The sequence below is a fragment of the Zalophus californianus genome, chromosome 9, assembly GCF_009762305.2.
Source record: "Zalophus californianus isolate mZalCal1 chromosome 9, mZalCal1.pri.v2, whole genome shotgun sequence".
Taxonomy (NCBI): domain Eukaryota; kingdom Metazoa; phylum Chordata; class Mammalia; order Carnivora; family Otariidae; genus Zalophus; species Zalophus californianus.
Window position 1 is genome coordinate 25,189,702 of NC_045603.1, and position 20,920 is coordinate 25,210,621.

Below are 20,920 nucleotides of genomic sequence, written 5' to 3' on the forward strand. Positions count from 1 at the left end.
TATAAAATCAGTATTTTATTCTAAACTTCCACACTATCTAATCCCTAAAAACATTTCTTACTGATTCAATATATATTTTTTTTAAAGATTTTATTTATCTGAGTGAGAGAGAAAGCGCAAGACAGGGGAGGGTCAGAGGGAGAAGTGGACTCCCGCTGAGCCGGGATCCAGATGTAGGACTCTGATCCTGGGACTCCGGTACCATGCCGAGCCAAAGGCAGACACTTAACCGACTGAGCCACCCCAGATACCCTCAGTATTTTACTTTTAAAATAAAATTTAAAATTCAAGTATAATGTAATATTGAAAAGCACACAAATGATAAGGTAATTATAAATTCTCTTATGAAATTTCCTCAAAGTGAACATACCCATGTAAACCACCCCCCCCAGATTAGGGAATAGACCATTATAACCCCCCTGAGAAGCCTCCCTCACACCCCCTTTCCAGTCTCTACAATCCTTCAAAGGTGACCACAATCCTGACTTCTCTTACCATCAATTAGCTTTCATGTTTTGAACTTTATATAAATGGAATCATGTAGTGTCTGGCTTATCTGGCTTCTTTTTCTCAAAATTATGTTTGTGAGATTCATCCACGTTATTTTGTGTAGCAGTTACCTGTTTTCCTTGAACATGAAAGGGAATGTAAGCTACTGTGCAATCGGCAGGATGTATTCATCTCTTGTTTTACTCTTTCAAACAGGGGACTGATCTAGTTCAATTGGGAGTTGCTTGCAGTCAGCACCCAGCAGAATGTGACATGGATTAGAATTACAGAATCCTTTAAATGACATCGAGACATCTCCTGCTCCCCTATCCAATGTTGATATAATTACTCCTCAACATTACTCTGGTCAGATCACTTCTCATTCACTGTTGGAAGGCATCCAGTCCTTACTTATCACAGTTTTGGTCTTCCACAATTCTGGCTGACTCTACCTCTCAGAGCAACAGCTCCTCCCATCCCTTGCAGCCTCCTGGGCAGCCCCTCCTCTGAAGGACTCTGGGCTGGGTCTGCCATCTGGTGGCAGCTCCAGAGATTGGACACTTCACTTCTCCACCATCAGTAGGCCTGGACCTTGATCTCCCTTTTTCCTTCGCCCTTCTGCTCTGTTGGGCCGGGGCCTTAATCTTTTTCTCATACAGGAGTATTTATTCCTTAACCTCATTCCCTAATCCTATTTCTTAGGCTGTTCTTATCTTATCTTAAGGAAACATCTCTCCTTGTCTTAACCTTTCCTGTTTGACAAGGAGAACTTAAAGAAAAGGCACTCTGGAAAAGACATCCTGAAAGGCCACTGCCTATCACCTCTAAAACTCTTAGGTGTTCAAGAGCTCTCCTTCAGAAATTTTCATCAACTACTAACCATTCTCATATTAAAGTTGCTTTTTTCTCAGAACCAGAGTTCAAAATATTTTTTAAAAATAGGACTCCCACTGCAGCAAGATTGTTTTTACATACCCAATATATACTTCTTGATGGGTGGATTGCTTTTATTTTCCCTTTTATAGCTTTCTGTATTTCTAAAGTTTTCTAAAAGGAATACACTGATATAAATAGGAAATATAATAAATGTTATGTAGAAAGGGAAAGCAAAAAAGAGCTTTATGGCAAATAGGCCTTTTGCTTTTTTCTTTTACTTTTTCCTTTAATATTAATTTCTTTGTGCTTTTCCAAGTTTTCTAAAAGGAGGATTTTTTTTAAAAGTTGTGAATTTTAATTCCAGTAAACAAAGTTATATCAGGTTTCAGGTGTAAAAAGGAGCATGTTTTTAATATAACAGGAAATACAGTAAGCGTGAGAGAAAAAAAGGGGTGCTTAGTGGTAAACAGGACATCAGAAAGGTGGTTAAACCAGGAGGTGGGAGAGACAGTCTGTTGGAAGTTAACTATTGGTAACAGATCTTGACTTGTAATTAAGTGTTGGTGGCTCTGTAAGGAGTCTGTGATTCCAGGAGGGGTTTCCCATGGTTCCTGGCACCACATCGGTCTTGAGTGTTATTTGTCCTTGGCTTCATGATGATTCTCATCTTCTTGAGCAGAAGCAGGAATTTGGGCAGGATGCTACCTGGAGAACGATTTACTTTGCCCAGCAGTTTATTGAGATCCTCTTAACTGCGAATGCCAGGTTCACGGTGGAGAAAGAGGCTGAGAGTTATTTGGTCCCGAAATACGTTACCTACAAGCTCGAGCATATCTACCAACAGTTAAGACGGCGCAGTGGCCAGGTACAGGGATCAGCAAGGTTTGGCCTAGGTTTCTGCTTAGACCAGAATACTCCAATGGCTTCCAATTGCAAGAGTGAAAATTAAACTCCTTAAAAGACTTTGTAGGTCAGCCTGGCAATCTGTTTGCTTTTAACTTTTTTTTCCTCTGAGAGAATGCATTCAGTCATTTATTCAGCAAACATTTATTAAGTGCATAGTTATGTGCAAGGTGCTATTTTATATTTTAGTTAAGTGTAAACATAAGAAATAACTCCTGCCCTCCAGGTGCTTACAGTCTAGAAGGGGAAATAAGGCATGTACGCAAATAGCTTTCATACAGAATGATTGTAGTCAGCAATGAAAAGTAGTAAAGTGCAAACAAAACAAAAAAACGGAGCTCACAAGCTGTGTTGCAAGTAAATGCACTGGAGTGGCAAAAAAAAAAAGGGATTTAAAATGTATATATACATTGCCTCTACTTGAATACTCAGGGAATCAGGTACACAAAAACACTCAAGAAAAGATACTGTCATATTAAAATTGCTTTTTATAAGAATGCAATTATTTTTGAAAGAAAATAGTCCAAGGTGTTACTAGAGTAATAATCTAACTATAAATTATGATATATCACTGTTGCATTTTCTCACCGTTCTATGTTATATTAAAGTTTTTCTTTTATTTTAAAGATTATTTATTAGAGAGAGAGAGAGCATGAGCGGGGGGGAAGGGGCAAAGGGAGGAGAGGGACAATAGACTCCTTGCTGAGCAGCATGCGGGCTCAATCCCAGGACTCTTGAGATTATGACCTGAGCCAAAGTCAGGCACTTAACCGACTAAGCCACCCAGGCGCCCCTAAAGTTTTTCTTTTAAAAATATGTAGTATCATATAAGAGCCTTTTCATTATAATGTAGTAAAATGGATTTACTGAATGAACAAGAAAATAGTGATGTTATGTTTTCTGCTCCCCTTTTCTTTTCAATCTCAGGAAAAACTGATAGACTCTCTTAGTAAAAAAATTAATCAAGTATACAAAGTCTGCATTGGAGATGCTGATGTTGGCAGCCTCAACCCAGTTCAAAAGCTGGTAAAAGTAGAGTCTCGCCTGGTAGAATTGAGTGATCTCATTGAATCCATTCCCAAAGAAAATGTGGAGGCAATTGAGAGGATAAAACAGAAAGAACGGCGACAAAAGTACAGTCAATGTCTTATGATAGAAGTGTAGTGAATGACTTAATGAGATAAACTGTTCTTGCTGGGATTCCACAAACCCTGAGCAAGCCCCTATTACATGGCAAGGATTGCAATAAAGATGTAGTAGACCCAAACCCAGACCTACCCTTCTCAGAGCTATTATTTAATGTGAAGACACATTCATCAAATATTCTTATGAAATAATGTGTCATTATCAAGCAATGAGCACTGTGAAGGAAAGAGTTCACTGAGGCAACAACTGATCTAGTTTGAGATGGGTAAAGGGTCATTTTAGCCTAAAAAAATGGATTTTCAGAATGAATATTCACTACTTATTATTTTTTAAGAGCTATCTTGTGGAAAAGGTTGCACTTGTAGTGGAAAGCCCAAGGCATAGAATTAGGACCCCTTCACTGCAAGGAGACTATATATGAAGGAATTGTTTGAAAGTCAGAGCCATGCAATGAGGGTTCTTCTTAGTGCATAACTGGCAACACTTACACACACAGCATCTACACATTAACTCATTGATTCCTCAAGACAACTTCATGAGGATTAGCATCCCTGGAACAGCACCCCCTCCCCACCCTGACATACCCACATCCTTGCCTGCCTGCCTTTCCAGGAGAATGCACTGATTTACAAACTTCCATACCGAGTTAAATAAGGATAACTACTTTTGAGGCAATGATTATAAATATATGACCCCTAGTATAATGTGGCATGTAGAGAATGCCCATAGGTGGAATGCTGTTCATGTCATAACAATAACAAAAAAAGTTAAGAGGGAGACTAGCACTATGGCTGATCTGCTTGGCTTCAATGCAGGTTCTGCCATTTACAATCTCTGTGACCTTAGGTAGGGCACATAACCTCTCCTAAGCCTCAGTTTATCTGTAAAATGGCAGTAATGATACTTATCTCATAGGGTTTGTGCTTGGCACATAGTAAGTATTCAAACATTAGGCGTTAATGTTAGATATTTTATTATGGCTTACTGGTATATGGGGGATACAGTTTCCTCCATATCAAAACAAAGTCCAGAATACATTAAGGTGATCCTGATGGGATTTCATTAAAGCAAAATTTTTTTTAAATTATAAAAAAAAAAAAATCACTCCTTCTGTACGATGACCTATGACTGATTACATTAACAGCACTTGCATCTTTTCTACAGTCGGAAATATATTCTCATTGAAACTTATTTTCAATAGTGATGTATGAACCTAGTTCCAATTGCTTATCCTTCTTATCAAAAAGAGAATTTTGTTTTTTCCCAGGTACCTAACACCTAATTTTGCATAAAAAATGTTCAGTAAATGTTATAACTGTTTAAGTCCATAAAATAGCTATCACTTGAGAGTCTATTCTGCACCAGGCATTGGCCTAGACAGTTTACATAGGTCATTTCATTTAATTTTATCCTCACAACAACCCTAAAGAGAACAAGACAAATAGCATTTCTTGGTCTTAATTTCAGGATACCATTCAGAAAGGTTAACTGGAAAAGTACGCTTTTGTGGTAACTCAATGAACTATGTATATGTATATAGTTGTTATATATATATATATATATATATAAAAAACTGTGGTTTGTGCGTTTTCTGCACATTATACTGTAGTAAAAAGGCTACTGGGGGTCTGGCTGTTAATTCAAGAGGCCTTGTACACATTAACTGTGAAGTGCTAAAATGTAATTAGAGTGACAAGAAGGCTTTGCTGAGGTGCTTGTTTTAGACCAAGATCTGGGTAGATTTTAATTCTTCCAAAATGGTGACAAGCAATTTTCTCCCATCTTAACACAAAAGGGATCTGTTGTTGAGATTCCACCTGAATATTCAAAAGCCATAGTATGGGTGAAGGTGAATTATTATTTTAATTTAACTCTTAGGGAGATCTTATAATATTTAGGCAGTTTATTACCCAAAAGTAATGTAGGTCTTTTTTTACTTTCTGTGATTTACAGTTACAAGAATGTTTTCCTTTTTTGACAGGTTACGTGAAGAGAAAATGAAAGAAAAACAAAAACACCAGGAGGAAAGGCTAAGAGCTGCTCTGGAAAGAGCAGTAGCACAACCAAAGAAAAAGGTTTGTGTTTTGTTACCAATAGGTCCAGCTACATCAATATGTGAGTGCTTCTGTGGTATAAAAACAAAATACCTAATTCATATAATTTATCCGGCTTTGATTGGTCTCTCATTCCCTGTTAACTTTGAGGATAATTCAAATTTCTGGGTCTACAGTTCTCCATTAGACGCACTTTTTAGTAAAAGAAACCTTTCCCCTCTCTTTTTCTTTAGCTCCAGGTTCATGAAACCAGGTAATTTTTTCTTTAATTTTTTGAATACATAATGACAAGCATACGGCTCAAAGTTCAAAAGATACAAGAGTATTTAGTGAAAATTAAGTCATCCTTAGTTCCCTTCCCTGGATGCAATCTCTTAAAGTTTCATCTGCATCCTTCTGGAAATAGTCTATGTCTTTATGTATATCTTCTTCTCACAAGTAACAGACATGAGCCTTGCTATATTCAGTCAACAATGGACACAGCAAATCCAAAGAACTACATATAATTGGAAGGGTCTTCTAATCCTCACCTTATAAAATATAATGAGATTAATAGTTGATGTTAAAATGATTTACCCAGAGTCACTTCAGATTTAGCAGCAGGTCCAGGACCAGAAGTCAAGGTTCTTTATATTGCAAGATTACCTATCCAATAATAAGTATGGGATTGGGCAGTCACTGAGTACGTGGTCCATGACTTCCCACTGGGTACGGAGGGCCTTGTGTTTCTATATGCCGCTCTCCTTCCTCTGGGTTAAGGTCTGAAATATACTTGGGGAAGCTAATTTCATGGTTATCTGCAAAGCTACTATGGACAGTGATTCTTACCACAGTAATAGCTAACCTACAGTGAATGCCTCTTGTGTGCCTCACAACCAGCCTTTTGAGGTAAGTACTTGAAAAAGCTTCTGAAATGCAGTAACTTAATATGTATGTCAAAAAGTGTTGATTATCTTAATTTCATTTAAATAAGCATTTCACCTTAAAAAGGGTCTGACTTGTCTAGTTCAGCTCTTCCTATGAAGACCGGACTTGTCCTCTTTCTCCCAAAGGCGAATTAACCATTCATCACCCTTCCACGTATACATACTACTATTCACTAAGCTCACCAAGTTGAAATGATTATTTTTAATAGATCCATCTTTCCTTCTAGACCATGAGTTGAGTTTTTATGACTTTGTGTCCCCAGTGCCTGGCACACAGTGGATGCTCAATGCTTATTGAATTAGCAGACTAAAAATTAAGAGTGAAAACTAAAATGGGAAGAAAAATGAAAAAAAAAATAATGCCCATTTGATCAGTTGACAATGTACAAAGACCTCTGACAGAAGTTCTTATCTAGTCAAGGCACTTCATCACTGGCAACTTTTTCAGACAGTATTGATAACGAAGGTTACAAAAAGATCGTTGACAGAGAAAAAAAATGATATTAAGAAAGGAATTTGGGGATTCCAGTCCCTAAGGACATTTTTGTTGATAAAATGATGGGAAGGACTGCCATTGTTAATTCCCATGGGCCAGGAATGTCAAATTCTGCAATGCAGGGGACAGTCTCACATAGTGATAGTGCCTCTTCTGAGACACAGTGGAGATATTCCATCAAATCTCATTTTCAACAGAACAGCTTTCTCATCCATTTCATTTATACAAATTCAGATACAGAAGCAAAATCAAATAAATACATAAAGTAAGGGGAAAAAAGACTAAAAGAGAAAAATAATGAGTAGTATAATATACTTGAGTATATGCCCCAGAGAATGAATAGGTACAAATCAAGGGCTTTCCCTAAGCCTCTCCTGGTGGGAACACATCTAAGAGCCAATAGGATTACTAGTGTTTAAGATGATGTACGTGGTTTCCTCAAGTTTTTATCTAATAGAATTTTTAAATGCCAGTCCACTGGTGTTCAGCAGAGGAAATTCATCTCTTCTAACCAATGGAAGAGAACCTTGCTACGGCCCTGAGAAATGAAATGTTGGCCTCAAACATGGCGCTTTTCTAGGCCGACTGTATCTGAAACACAGGCTTTTCGAGGACTACCTGAATCTCCCGACTTTCCCATAAAACCTAACCACTCGGTCTCCTGCATTCTATGGTGCTCTCTTTGTTACTTAACTCTGCCTAGCATGTTGGACACCCATTAGGTTATCAATCCCTTTATTATTTACTATTTTGACTCATGTTATTCCTTGGAAAAATCAAGTTAATGTTATTATTTTACTTATGTTTCAACAGAACATAGTTATGCTAAAAAATATTAAGTATTCTTTTGTTTCAGCTGGGAAGACGACTTGTCTGTCGCTCAAAACCGCCATCTGGTAACAAACATGAACTACTTTTAGTCAAGGATACAAGAACAAAATCACTAGAGGATGAATATTTTTTCACTTGAATAGAAGCAGTAAGACATTTATTACCAGAATTTTTTAGGCGTATTTTGTAGATTCTGGTTTCCATTAACGGCAGTATTCTGCCCCGTATGCTGGTCTGAGTAATTTGAGGAAGACAGCACTTATTCTAGTGGTTATAGGATTGGGAATGGGAATTCTTTTCTTTTGTTGAAGCCTTTTATTATCATATACCAAGTAAAATTCCATACAGCTAAACATTTTTATCTTTGAGTTGTCCCAGTTGGGGATACACATCCAAAGTCTACTTTATTGGTGTAACTGTGTGGTGAATGACCATTAAAGTGCAATAATGGCATTCTCTGACAACATGGGACTTTAAATGATCTCATTTGTTTTCAACCAGTTCACAGTTCATAGTATATATTTTATCACTGTGGAGTATACATTTTAACAATGTATAACTCTAAATGGTTTTGAGGAGTTTAAAACATAAATGAAAACCACTAGTACTATCCTCAGAATTTAACTGTGAGACTGGTTTTTAATTCACATTAAGGAGTTCTGTTCAGAACACTTAATTCTCTTAAGTGAACAAACCAAATGCTTTTAACCTAAATATCAGTTTATAATTTCTGTTGTGCTCTATATCCACAATCATTTTAATTTTCAGGTGATGTTTCAATTTTAGCTATAACATGTACATTACTTAGCTTACACTGACAGAGAATTAACATGTAATTTGTTAGCTACTAAGTAAAATAAAACAGTATATGTTAATTCTAAGAAAATATTTAACTTAATACATGTCAAAAGTTGTTCAAAAATAACTTTAAAAGAAACAGTTGTTTTTAAAAGGTCTCAGTTAATAGAGAATTACAAGGGCTGAAATTCACTTTCATAAATGTTTATGAAGCATATAATTTTCCCCCGTAGAAAAGATTACTGAGCTTACAAAAGAAAACCAACTTGAATGAAGCTGAATGGCTCTTAAAGTATTAATTCCGAATAATCTTTCAACTGTTTCAACATTTGAGCTCTACATTTAAATATCTGAATAGGAAGAGTTCATGAGTCAAGTTGAAAAAAAAAATGTTTATTGTCTAGAAATATATATAAAAAAGATTCCCCACAAAAGATGCTATTCTCTCATTTCCCCATCTTCTTCTTCTTCTTCAACACCCCTGATATAAAGGACATTATTACACCTGTAAATAGAAAAACAATCCATTTTGTTGTTCCAACCGGAAACCACATTAAAATCTGAATTACTATTGCTAGATATTTTTGATTATAAAAATACTGAATGCTAAATTTACAATGTATCATTTCTTTCTTTTTTAAAAAATGTTTTCACCATTGGTTTGTTAAAAAGCACACGGCACTTATCCACCCAGTGGATGTTATAAAATAGTATCTTTATGATCTTCCAAAAGGAATGACTCAAATTTGAGTGTGACTCTAGTTCAAGAAAATGAATAGAACAAAAATCCATAACAGCAGCCAGATCCAACTGAAATTCAAAACCAAGCTCTTGCAACTAAAACCTCTGAAAAAGGTTACAGCTACGAGCTAGAAAGTTTACTATCATCACTAGAAAAATCTTAAGGATGAATAACCAAAAAATTTCCATCTTCTTGGACAAGTTTAAGGATTTCAAAATTCTTTAACTGTAGAATATGTTAAATTAATTGTGATTTAAAGTGATTCTGAAATTGAGGCACTAGTCTGTTTAAACAGGTATTTCTAATGCTCTCCAGTCACTCCTTATATATACTACTGCTGTTTTGTTACCTTATTAAAACTTCACCCAAATGTCCAGACAATGCTCCATCTATGTATTCTTCTGTGTTTGCAAGCTTTAAATCAAAAGAAAATATATTAGTATAGTAACACAGGAGGAAAATAGTGTAACACTACCTAAAATATTAGGTAATATTGGTCAGAGAACTTATTAACTGAGACCTTTCTATACCAACAATTACCTATAATTAATAGATTAGCTTTCTTTTACTACTGTAGTACTTTTGGGTTTCATATAAACATTCTGTAAAGTTAACATTGATGGATGTAGAGTATGTAATAAAGCTTGTTTCAACATAATTTTTTAAATCTCTTAGTCATGTAACATTTCTATTAGACATTAAAACAATATGTTGAGGAAAACAGTCTCTAACTTGTGAATAAGTTGTGATTTTAAAGTTTTCCAAAAATTCAGTTATAAAAAAGTTACAAAATTCAGAGTACAAAATCTATGGCTAAATTATCAAATACTTTTATATTAGAACACCCAAACCAAAGAACTGAATAGTAATTTTTTTAATTATGTGCTAACAAAGAGAGCAAAATAAGTTCCTAAGAGAAAGTTAAACAATTCAGAGTGACCTTTATAGTTATTTCAGGAAACTCTAATTTTACATGAAAATGTTTAGGTTTCCTTCCACATACGGTAATAAACTTTATTACTTTTAGAAACCACAATCACTTAAAAGGCTCTCTATGACTACCACTCCAACCTTTTTATCATTCTTCCCCTACATCATTCTGCTTTGGGCCTTTTTAAAAAATTTTTATTTATTTAAGAAAGACAGAGATAGCAACAGAGCACAAAGCTGGGAGGAGAGGGAGAAGCCGGCTCCCCGCTGAGCAGGGAGCCCGGGGCACAGGGCTCAATCCCAGATCCCTGGGATTATGACCTGAACCTCATCTGAAAGCAGACACTTAACCAACTGAGCCACCCAGGTGCCTCTGCTTTGGCCTTCTTGCCATGCCTTCAACACACCAAGCAAGTTTCTGCCACAAGGCCTACGTACTTCTGTTCCCTCAAACTGAGATGCTCTTCCTTCTTTGATACACTCTTCAGTTGCTCACTCAATCTTTTCTCTGCTTCAATTTACTTCCTCAGAGAACCTTTCGCTGGCTATCCTATCTAACACTGCAAACTGCTGTCACTACCCCGTTTCTGCTTTCTTTTTCTCCATAGTATCTATCATTACCTGATATCACATTATATTACCATCTCCCACTACAACACAAACTCCTTGAAAGTAGTGACTTAGTTTTATTCATTGGTGTATACACAGAGCCAGGCACATAATGGGCTCTTAACAAACATTTGCTGAATAAATAAATTAAAAAACATCATTAATGTGGCTACTCAGATACATTTCACAACTCTGGCAGGCTCACCAGGAACTACATTATTTCTAAAACCAAATATTCCGTGGGTATTTTTTATTTCTTTCGTTTATTGCAATATAATTCCCAAAGCATAAAATTCACTTTTACAGTGTACAAGTCAGCGGTTTTTAATATATTCATAAAATTGTATAATCACCACCACTATCAAAGTCTAGAACATTTTCAGCAGAATGGTATACTCTTCAGATTTTTCTATGGCCTTGGTAAATGATTCCTGCTTGAGCAATTTTCCAGGCCAAAACCATGCTCTATAAGAACTTTGGGGACCTAAGCATCATCTGTTTAAGTGGTAACCTCTTAAATTAAGGAAAATCTCAGCTTTTTGCCTACAAGTGCCCCTGTTAGTACTCTTCCTACAAGTACTAGCAGTATGGAATACTTGGGATTCATACTTGGACTGACCACCCATCTAAGTAACCTTTAAAATCCATCTGCCATTCATCAGTCACATGAATACCTATACTTCAGGAAAATATAACTTCAAACTCTTTCGTCAAAAACCTGGCTGGAAACTACTACAATTAAGCAACAAAGAAATAAAACACCCCAGTTTTTAAAGGAGCAAAGGACGTGAACAGGCATTTCTCCAAAAAAGATACATAAATAGCCAATAAGCACATAAAGATTGCAGTATCACTCAACACTGGGGAAATGCGAATCAAAACCATGAGGTATTTTACACTCATGAGGATGGCTATTATCAAAGAAACTGAAAATAACAAGTATTGGTGAGGATGTGAGGAAACTGGAACCTTTAGGCTTTGCTGGTGGAAAGTAAAATGATACGGCTGCTATAGAAAACAGTATGGCAGTTCCTCAAAAAATTCCAGCAATTCCACTTCCGGATATATATCCAAAAGAAGTGAAAGGAGAACCTCTAACAGATATTTGTACACCCATGGTCATTGTGTTATTCACAACAGCTGGAAGGTGGAAAACAATTGAAATGTACACCAACAGAAAAATGGATTAAAATGTGGTATATACATACAATGGAATATTATTTCAGTCATTAAAAGGAATGAAATTCTGATACATGCCACAACATGGATGAATTTTAAAAACATTATGCTAAATGAAATGAGCCAGACACACAAGGACAAATACTATAGGATTCCACTTACATGAGCTAGAACAGAGACAGAAAGAATTACATTTACCAAGGGACAAGGGAAAGGGGAGTTATTTTTTAATGGGTATAGTTTCAGTTGGGGACGATATAAGAGTTTCAGAAATGGGTAATGGTGATAGATGCACAATAACATGAATGCACTTAATGCCACTGAGTTCTACACTGGAAAATGGTCAAAGTGGTAAATTTTATGTTAGATACATTTTACCACAATTACAAAAACAAAACAAGGGGTGCCTGGGTGGCTCAGTCAGTTAAGCATCTGACTCTTGATTTCAGCTCAGGTCATGATCTTAGGGTCATGAGATGGAGCTGCGCGTTGGGCTCTAAGCTCAGTGGGGAGTCTGCTTAAGATTCTCTCTCCCATCCCTCCCCCCCCCCCACCGGTACTCTCTCTCTAAAATAAATAAATCTTTAAAAACACCTGGTCCTAAACATTTACAGAAGCTAGCATAACATTCAGTCACAGTTCATCAGTTCCTTTGGTTTGGCCTGTCTTCTCCCTCAAGAAATGCTTTTATTGAATTACTTTGATTTTATGCCTTTAGCATTCATTAAAAGACTTAAGAAATTCACTTGACAATTTCTTTCAGAAAAAAAAAAAGAAAAATTTCTTTCAGAGCTAAATGTTGGCAGAGTTTTGCCTTTTCTACAAAAAAACAAAACAAAAACCTCATTTGTGTTTTCCTTATGCCACTGTGACTCAAATATCGGAGTTCTTTTTATTTTAACCACTAGAAGTCCATTCTGTGGCTGAATTTTGGTTTTACAGGTTTATAACAGTTTATCACAGTTACAATATCCTTCCTGACTTGACTTTATTTGTGAATTTTGTTTTATGTTTGTCAATTTGGTTGATTTCATTCTTATAAATCACAGTTAAACCTTTGAGGAGTTAAGGTAGAGCAAAATAAATAGAATTTAATGATTCTTATCTCTTTAGCTTACCTGCATGTTCATATAACCATCTACAGATACCAGGTACCCTTTGTACTCCATTCCCCACTTAAGTTTCACCATTACTGGCTTTCCTGTTAATCCATTCAGGAAAGGTTTGGGATTGAGAGGCAAACTCTGCACAAAGAACAAAAACAGGACTCAATTATTTTTCCTTAGCTCAGTTTCCATTACCTACTACTCCCCTCTACCAAATCACCAATATTTTATCGTATCCAAATAAAGCAAGTTCTTGACTCACTCTCACTTTACTACATAATTTTCACTTCTATTTGTTGAAAAGCATAAGAGAAATTTAAATACCCAGTTAGGCAATTTCATTCAGTATTCACTTACACAATGAACACCTACTGTACATTACCATTGTACCAGGCTACAAAGAAACAAGGTAAAAGCAGTGGAAAAAAAAAAAAAAAAAGCAGATTACACTCCTTGTCCTCAAGCTCAAAGTAGGAGGAAGAGAGGCAAAACACATACAAATAGACATTATACTGTAAGAGGAGATATGCTTTGTATAAGGGTACCAAATCAATCCAGAGTCAAAAGGAAAGGTGGCCCAAAATAAGAAATGCCTCCATTTTAAAGGATGAAAGGTATTTCCAGAAGGAAAAGGGGCTGTTCTAGGTAGAGGAAAGGAGGGAAGAGTAAAGCAACAAGGCGATCTCAGGACACACAATTCAGAGATGTCAGAGTCCAATACCAAGATACAGAAGGAAGGAAGGGACAGATGGCATTTGACAGTCTTTCACTTGAATTCCAGGAGCTAGGTCTTGTGGGTCTTATTTGATTTAGCAAAGCTGCCTATACATAATGGGCAATCACTTAATGTTTGTTTATTCAGTAAGCCAGTAGTAGTAACCCCCAGTGAATTCACACTTTTCCTTCCCTCATCTGCTCACCCATCAGTCCAAAGAAAATAACCAAGAAACTTGACTACTAAAGCTCTCTAAGATAATTAGCATATTCAGAGTGATGTCAAAGAACAGAGGGGCTACTGCAATAACCTCCTAATGGGTCTCCAGTTTTTACTCTTTTCTCCAACTCACCACAGGGCAAGTATATTTATCATGGGATATCTCTGCTTAAAATGCCTCGATGGCTTGCAACTGCACTTTTAAGTAAAATCCAGACCTCCTAACATGACCTAAGAGATCTTCCCGACCTTGTATCATAACCACTGTTCTTGCAAGCTGTGTGGCTTTCTGTCAATTCCTCCAACTGGTCAAGCTTTCTTTCCGGCCTTGCGGCCTATGCTCATGTTCCCTGTGCTTTGTACACCCTTCCCCTTGCTCTTTAAGGGGCTGGCTTTCCTATTTCGTATCATGTAGATTTCTGGTTAAATCCTCCCACCAGGGATGCCATCCCTGACCACTCTTCTAATGTACCACCGCGCATCCTCACAGCATCTTGTTTGTTCTCTTTTTAGCACTGCACATTATTTGCAATTACATGTTGATGTTATTTAATATAATCTGCCTCTCATACCCGACTGAGTAAATCTCGAGCAGGGTCCGCGTTAGTACTTTTCACCTTATATTCTGGCGCCTAGAACAGCATCTGGTAGGTAGCATGAGCTCAAAAAATATTTGGTCAACGAACAAATCAATGCTCCAATGCCTAGGCTCTGTATTCTAGAGGGCCGCGGGGCTAAGAATCGCAACATGATCAAAGAAAACCGATTCTGGGCGTGATAAGTGAGACATAAAAACCGCTTCATCTTTACCCCGACCCTGTGGTCCCAGCCAGCAAGGATAACTCAGTCTCACAATCAAACGAAGAGGGGAAGGGGTCCGGGCACTGCTGGGGAGGGAAAGGCATCGGAAGGACAGCACGCGCCTCAGATCCCCAAAGCAGGGAGAAACGGGCTGGCGACCCGGTGCGCGGCTCCTCACGCGGATGAATGGGAAACGCGCGAATCAACCACCAAGCCCGGCGAGGCTGGTGACCGCTCTCCCTTGCTCTCCCTTCTTCCTCCTTACCATCGCGACTACAAGCAAATGATGCAGGAAACTCGCCGCCGACCCAGGTGTAGTCCGTCCCTCGTGACTGGCGTAACTCCCGCGGGCGCGAATCGCGGACCTTCCAGAGAAATGGCCGCCAAACAGCAGCGTGACCTTTCACCTCCGACTACAGCTCTCTCAGTTTCTGTGATTGGGCACAGAGAGACGCGTCCTGATTGGAGAAGGTGGCTGGGCAGTGTCTCCTGGCAACCAGCGGTGCAGCGAGCGATCTAGACTTCCGCGCGGCGCACAGCCCTGTGGGAAACTTCACTAGGGCCGCTGGCCCGAGAGGGTCCGGGAGAGGCTGCAAAGGCAGGGAGGCGGGTCCGGGTTTCTCGTTTGCTCACCTGCCTCGAGGGTTCGGCTGTGTACCCTATAGATCGGACACGATTTCTCGCCAGCATGGCTAATGGAGGTTTCTTGCCATTTTACACCTGTGAGGACGGATTCCTGGCTCTTGAGTTTCTTACTCACTTTCCCACAGATTCTGTGATTTGGGGGCTTTTATACCACAGTCCCCTTCTCTATTCTGTAACGCTTATTTCAGCCCACTTTAAAGGAAGTGGGAGAAGCAGGACTAGACAAAAGAGGTGAAACTTACCAAAGAAAGTTAAGTACAGAATATGGTTAGATGAGGTCAGATGGATTCTAGAATATGGTGTGGTGGTCTCCCTGTTTCTCTGTTGCTTTTGCTTTGCCACCAGAGACCCGGCGCAGTCTTTAATCTTTCTGATGTAACGGTATTGATCAGAATCTCACTGATTTCCGCGTCCCCCACCCCAGGGGGGGCAGACTTTCAGCTCCCTTGGATCTGAAATGCTAAATGCAGTTCTTGGAGAATAAGCACTTTGGGAAGTGCTGGATTTTGGTTTTGTTTCCGTTTCGTTTTTGCGGCCCTAAGAAAATGGATTTGGAATTGAAGTTTGAATGTTGCATATGGAGTAGTAGGTTAGTGGGTAGTGGCTAAGACTTTGGAGGCAGCTTGAGTTCAGAACCTCTTGTCCATCACTTAGGGATGGTGTGGGTAGTTCCTTAACCCCGTAAGGCCTTTGTCTCCTCCTAAAGACCTTTGTTTACTCAGCTGTAAATGGCCTAACATAATAAAATTTAAAAAAAGAAAGGATAAAAATAAAAAAAAAACAGTACTATCCTTAGGGTTTGCGAGAATTAAATAATGTGAAAGAGGTTGGGATTTAAGGGTTCAGTGAATGTTTACTGTTATTTTAATGTCCGTGAAAATGGTGGAGAATACTGACAAAATACAGTAATTTTTGGTGTAGTTTATGCCGAACAGTTGGAATTATTTACCCCGAAGTTCAATGGGTTTTCCTATAGTCTGACCATCATTTAATGAACATTGAGACTTTGTATAGACTCTGAGTTCCTACTATGTGCCAGGCTCCTTCACAATTGCTATAATGGAAATCTTACTATACAGCCCGTGATTTGGGTGTTATGCTCCCGTTTTAGAGATGAGGAAAATGGCTCAGCAGGTAACTTGACCAGGGCTACCCAGCTGGCTTTCACTCTGAAAACTCTTTGCTTTTTGTACTTCATAAAGTTACCTTTCAAAAGCTCAATATATGCTTTAAAAGTCTGATTTTTAAAAAAATTGTTTTCTCAATGAGGTGAAAAAAAGTATTACCATAATCTTTGTAAACATAGCTGTGTTTAAAGTTTTTTTTTTTAAGTAGGCTCCACGCCCAATACAGGACTTGAACTCACAACCCTGAGATCATGACCTGAGCCAAGATCAAGAGTCAGATGCTTACTTAGCTGCCTGAGCCACCCAGGCGTCCCTAAAGTTGGTTTTTATCCTCGCGTTAAATATTAATCTTACCTTTTTTAAAATAAAGTGGGCATAAGGTCATTGGTGTTTTTCAAATTTTAAAAACCATATGTACATTTTGTGAGAATTTGGAAATATAGGAAATTCTAAAACAAAAATTACTAGTATCACCAAAGAAAATGACTTTACTTTTTTGGTGTACTATTTATTGTAACATACGCACTTAAAAAAAAAAAAAGATATCTACATATAGTTCTTAACTTGTTTTCTTCACTTTATATTGAGCAAATTCTCATATAAATATTCTTCTAAAATGTAGTGTAATGTCTATTTTGCATAATTGGAATTATATATATGTGCTAGTTTATTAATCATTTTATTGTTCCCATTTCCCCCATTATAAACAATGTGTTTTGGACATACTTTTGAACATGAGTCTTTGAGTATATCTCTAATTCTTTACAGTAAATCCTTAGAAGTAAAATTTCTGGGCTAAAAGGCATAATTATTTTAAAAGTATGTATTTGCCAGGGTAGCATATGGCTCAACAGAATACCCATCAGAATAATTGGCTCTAATATGATGGAAACACGAGGTTTATATTTTTTGAGATGAGCTAGAATACATTTTGAGCACATCCTGAGCAAACGGTCCCTAATTATTAATTAGGGTGAACAGTTTGGTAAGGCCTGGGTTTTACTGCTCAGCATATAACCCAGAAATTCCAGTGGTAAACAAACATCTAAAAAGTAATTTGTTAAATGACCAGGAAATATTTATTGAGGTGAATAAAATCAACATGTGATCTCTGCCCTCACGGAACTTGAAAACCTCTTTGAGAAGAAGGGAACCAATACATATTTAGTGCCTGCTATTTTATGCTAGGATATTTCATATAATTTATTTAATACAACACTTCCAGGTAGGTAGTATTAGCCCCATTTTAGAGATGAGGAGACGGATTCAGGAAGGTTATGTATTTTGCTAAAGGCTGTATAGAAGGTGAAATGTCTACAAAGCCTAAGATTTTTCCTTTACACAATGCTGCCTGTCCCTAAAATGTGTTTGAGTAGAGTACAAATACTATAGATATGTACAATTTATATCAAATACATAGAAATATATATATCAAATATATAGAAAACATAGAAATATAAACATAAATGCAAGCTGAAGTGGGATGGTTTAGAAAGTTAGTTTTGAAATCGATGAGCTCTTCCTTTTGTTTTCTTTATTCCCATAATCTCAGCATTTTATTTTCCCATGATTATGGTCAGAATCAGTTATGGCCAAAGTAGATTTAAAGGGGTGAGGGGAAAAGAGTGGGAGGGAAGGGAGGGAGGCAAGATCTGAGTGCCTCAGAAGCTTTACACATACTATGTCAAACTTGGAAGATGTGTTTTGCCTAGAGAAGAAATTAAAATTCAAAATATATTCACTTCCTTGGTCATATAACTACTAAACTTAGATTAGAATCCAAGCCTTTTTGGTGGTGCAAAGCCCATATTCTTTCTACCATCAGAGAGAGAGAATCATACTTCAAGGGAAGCCTGGTATTGTGGTTAGGAGTCAAGGGTGCTCCAATTCTTAAGTTGGTATTAATGAATCATTGAATTTTAAATTTATTTTTTCTTAAAGATTTTATTTATTTCAGAGAGAAAGAGAGAGAGCACAAGCGGGGGAAAGAGCAGAAGCAGAGGCAGAGGCAGAAGCAGGCTCCCCGTTAAGCAGGGAGCCCGACGTGGGCCTCAATCCCAGGACTCTGAGATCATGACCTGAGCCAGAGGCATATACTTAACTGACTGAGCCACCCAGGTGTGCCAAATCATTGAATTTTGAACTTAGGACAGAACCCTAGAGATACCTAGTCTTAACCTATAATTTTGTAGGTGATGAAAACATGGTCACACCATGATTTAGAGAGAGCCCCGGAATAGCCTCTGTCTCTCATTTTGTGCTTTTGTCATTATTCTAAGCTACATTCTTTATCTTCTGGATGTTCTACAAATGATTGTAAGTTTCTTATAAAAAAACACACAAAGAAATAATGAAGAAATGAAGGATGAAGAAAAAATACAACCAGATATAAGATCAGAATACAGACATCTACACCATATTGCCTTATGCACTGGTTAGAGATGGGCTGTGCATTTGTCCCTAAACTTTTGGAGTCCTAGCAAAGAGAAATATGATTGGTTACACAATCCAATTTCCATAATATTTTTTTAAAAAATCACTCAGGAAAAACACAATTGTTTCTATTACTCTGATAGAAGAGAAATTTCTCCCATAGTGTCAAGCCCATGATCTCTGTAAATGGACCCCGAGGCAAAATTTAAGTGTGAATGTTTTATTGGCAGGCACAATCCCAGGACAGTAAGTGTGAAGCAAAAAGTTAAGACAGGGAAGAATGAGAAGCAAATACTAGGTTTTACGTTATTGAGCTGGTCACAGATCCTTCACAGAAAGTCAGTTGGTCAGTCATGCAGGATGTCTCTGGACAGGCTTACTGAAATGTCTTGCATTGGAACAATCCAACAAAGGGTGCGTAGGCACTGAGAGGGAATTTACCTACTGGTTCCGTCCTATCTTCTAGCTGAGCATAGCCCAGGCTTTACAGCTTAGTGTGGTGGGAGGAGCCTTGGGTGTCAGCCTCAGGTGGAGGAACCTAGGACCTCATGAAGTAGACATTGCAGAGGCAGGACCCCTGAGACAGATGAGACTGAGAAAATCTGAGTTGACACATGACATTTATTCATATACATGAGGTTATGTTAAAAAGAGCAGTATATAAGATAGCAGAAGATGTCACTGAAAATATTGTTATAGTAGATTTAATAGCACATGTTACGTGATTGATTGCTAACTAATTGCACAGTGGGAAAAATAGCTTTATAGTGAAAAAGCCTGGCAGGTACCACCTTAATCCAATGATTAAATGACCATTGTTAGCAATGGGACAAATCAAAATAGCGTGTCACTTGCCAAGATGCAATTGAGAAGATGCACTGCTGTGGTATTCTTACCAAAGACACATAATCAGAATCTAATAATCAGCAAATATCAAACGAACCAGATTGAGGAACATTTTACTAATTAACTGGCCTGTGATGTCACAAGTGTCCATGTCACAGAAGATCTCTGAGGTAAATTACTGAGAAAAGCCTGGCACAGAATAACTTATATCACATGCTACCTCTGCGTGAAAAAAGAGAGGGAGATAACAATCTACCCATTTGTTTCTTTATGCATCAATATATTGCAAGATTCCTCAGATACTAAGAACACTGGTTACCTATGGGTGGATGTGGTAGGAACTGAGCTGAAAGTAGACCAAAGATAAGCTTTTCACCATACACATTTTGAAATTCATGTAATATGAAATTATTATGAAATTCATGACATTCATGTAGTATGAAATTATTAAAGCATATAGTTCAATGGAATTTGATATATTCATAATGTTGTTGCAACCACATCTCTATTTAGTTCCAAAACATTTTTATTATCTCAAAAGAAAATTCTGTACCTTTGAAGCAGTCACCTCTTATTTTCCCCTCCCCCCAGCCGCTGGCAACCACCTCTGCTTTCTGTCTCTATGCCCCTACCTAGTTCGGATGTTTCAGATAGATGGAATAAGACAGCATGTGACCTTTTGTCTCTGGCTTCTTTCACTTCATATAATATTTTCAAGGTTCATGCACATTGTAGCGTGTAGCAGTTGATTCCTTTTAATAGCTGAGTAATATTGTGTGTGTGTGTATATATATATATGTATATATATACATATATATATATCTCATTTTATTTATCCATGCATCTGCTGACGGACGTTTGAGTTATTTCCACTTTTTGGCTATTGTGGATAATGCTGCTATGAACATCCATTTACAAGTATTTATATGAGTACCTGTTTTCAAGTTCTTTTGGATATATGCATACAAGTAGAATTGTTGGGTCATATGGTAATTCTATGCTTAACTTTTTGAAGAACTACTCAACTGTTTTCCAATGCCTGCACCATT

At 37.5% G+C, this 20,920-nt stretch overlaps 2 protein-coding genes across 9 annotated transcripts in view; one reads left to right on the forward strand and one right to left on the reverse strand.

Moving 5' to 3' along the window:
• The window catches only part of CCDC38 (coiled-coil domain containing 38), an 83,262-nt gene that overhangs the window by 32,208 nt on the left and 30,134 nt on the right, over positions 1-20,920 (forward strand). For 2 of the 8 annotated variants that reach the window (XM_027593234.2, XM_027593238.1), the window contains exons 14-16: positions 2,045-2,230; positions 3,196-3,401; positions 5,396-5,489. In XM_027593234.2, coding sequence (XP_027449035.1) covers positions 2,045-2,230; positions 3,196-3,401; positions 5,396-5,489 — 486 coding nt within the window. The other 6 variants (XM_027593233.2, XM_027593235.2, XM_027593236.2 and 3 more) reach the window with 5 other exon arrangements.
• SNRPF (small nuclear ribonucleoprotein polypeptide F) lies at positions 8,892-15,235 on the reverse strand. Its single transcript, XM_027593244.1, has 4 exons — positions 15,086-15,235; positions 13,098-13,223; positions 9,611-9,675; positions 8,892-9,024 (listed from the first exon to the last, which is right to left on the reverse strand). The coding sequence occupies exons 1-4, from the start codon at positions 15,086-15,088 to the stop codon at positions 8,958-8,960; spliced, it is 261 nt and encodes an 86-aa protein (XP_027449045.1). The 5' UTR covers positions 15,089-15,235; the 3' UTR covers positions 8,892-8,957.

What these genes read in the sequence shown, in the direction of transcription:
- SNRPF (XM_027593244.1), bottom strand. An exon ending in ATGGTTATATGAACATGCAG is followed by an intron (nt 9,676 to 13,097) that starts GTAAGCTAAAGA and finishes TTTGATTTAAAG; the next exon opens with CTTGCAAACACAGAAGAATA. An exon ending in TTGGGTGAAGTTTTAATAAG is followed by an intron (nt 9,025 to 9,610) that starts GTAACAAAACAG and finishes TTCTATTTACAG; the next exon opens with GTGTAATAATGTCCTTTATA.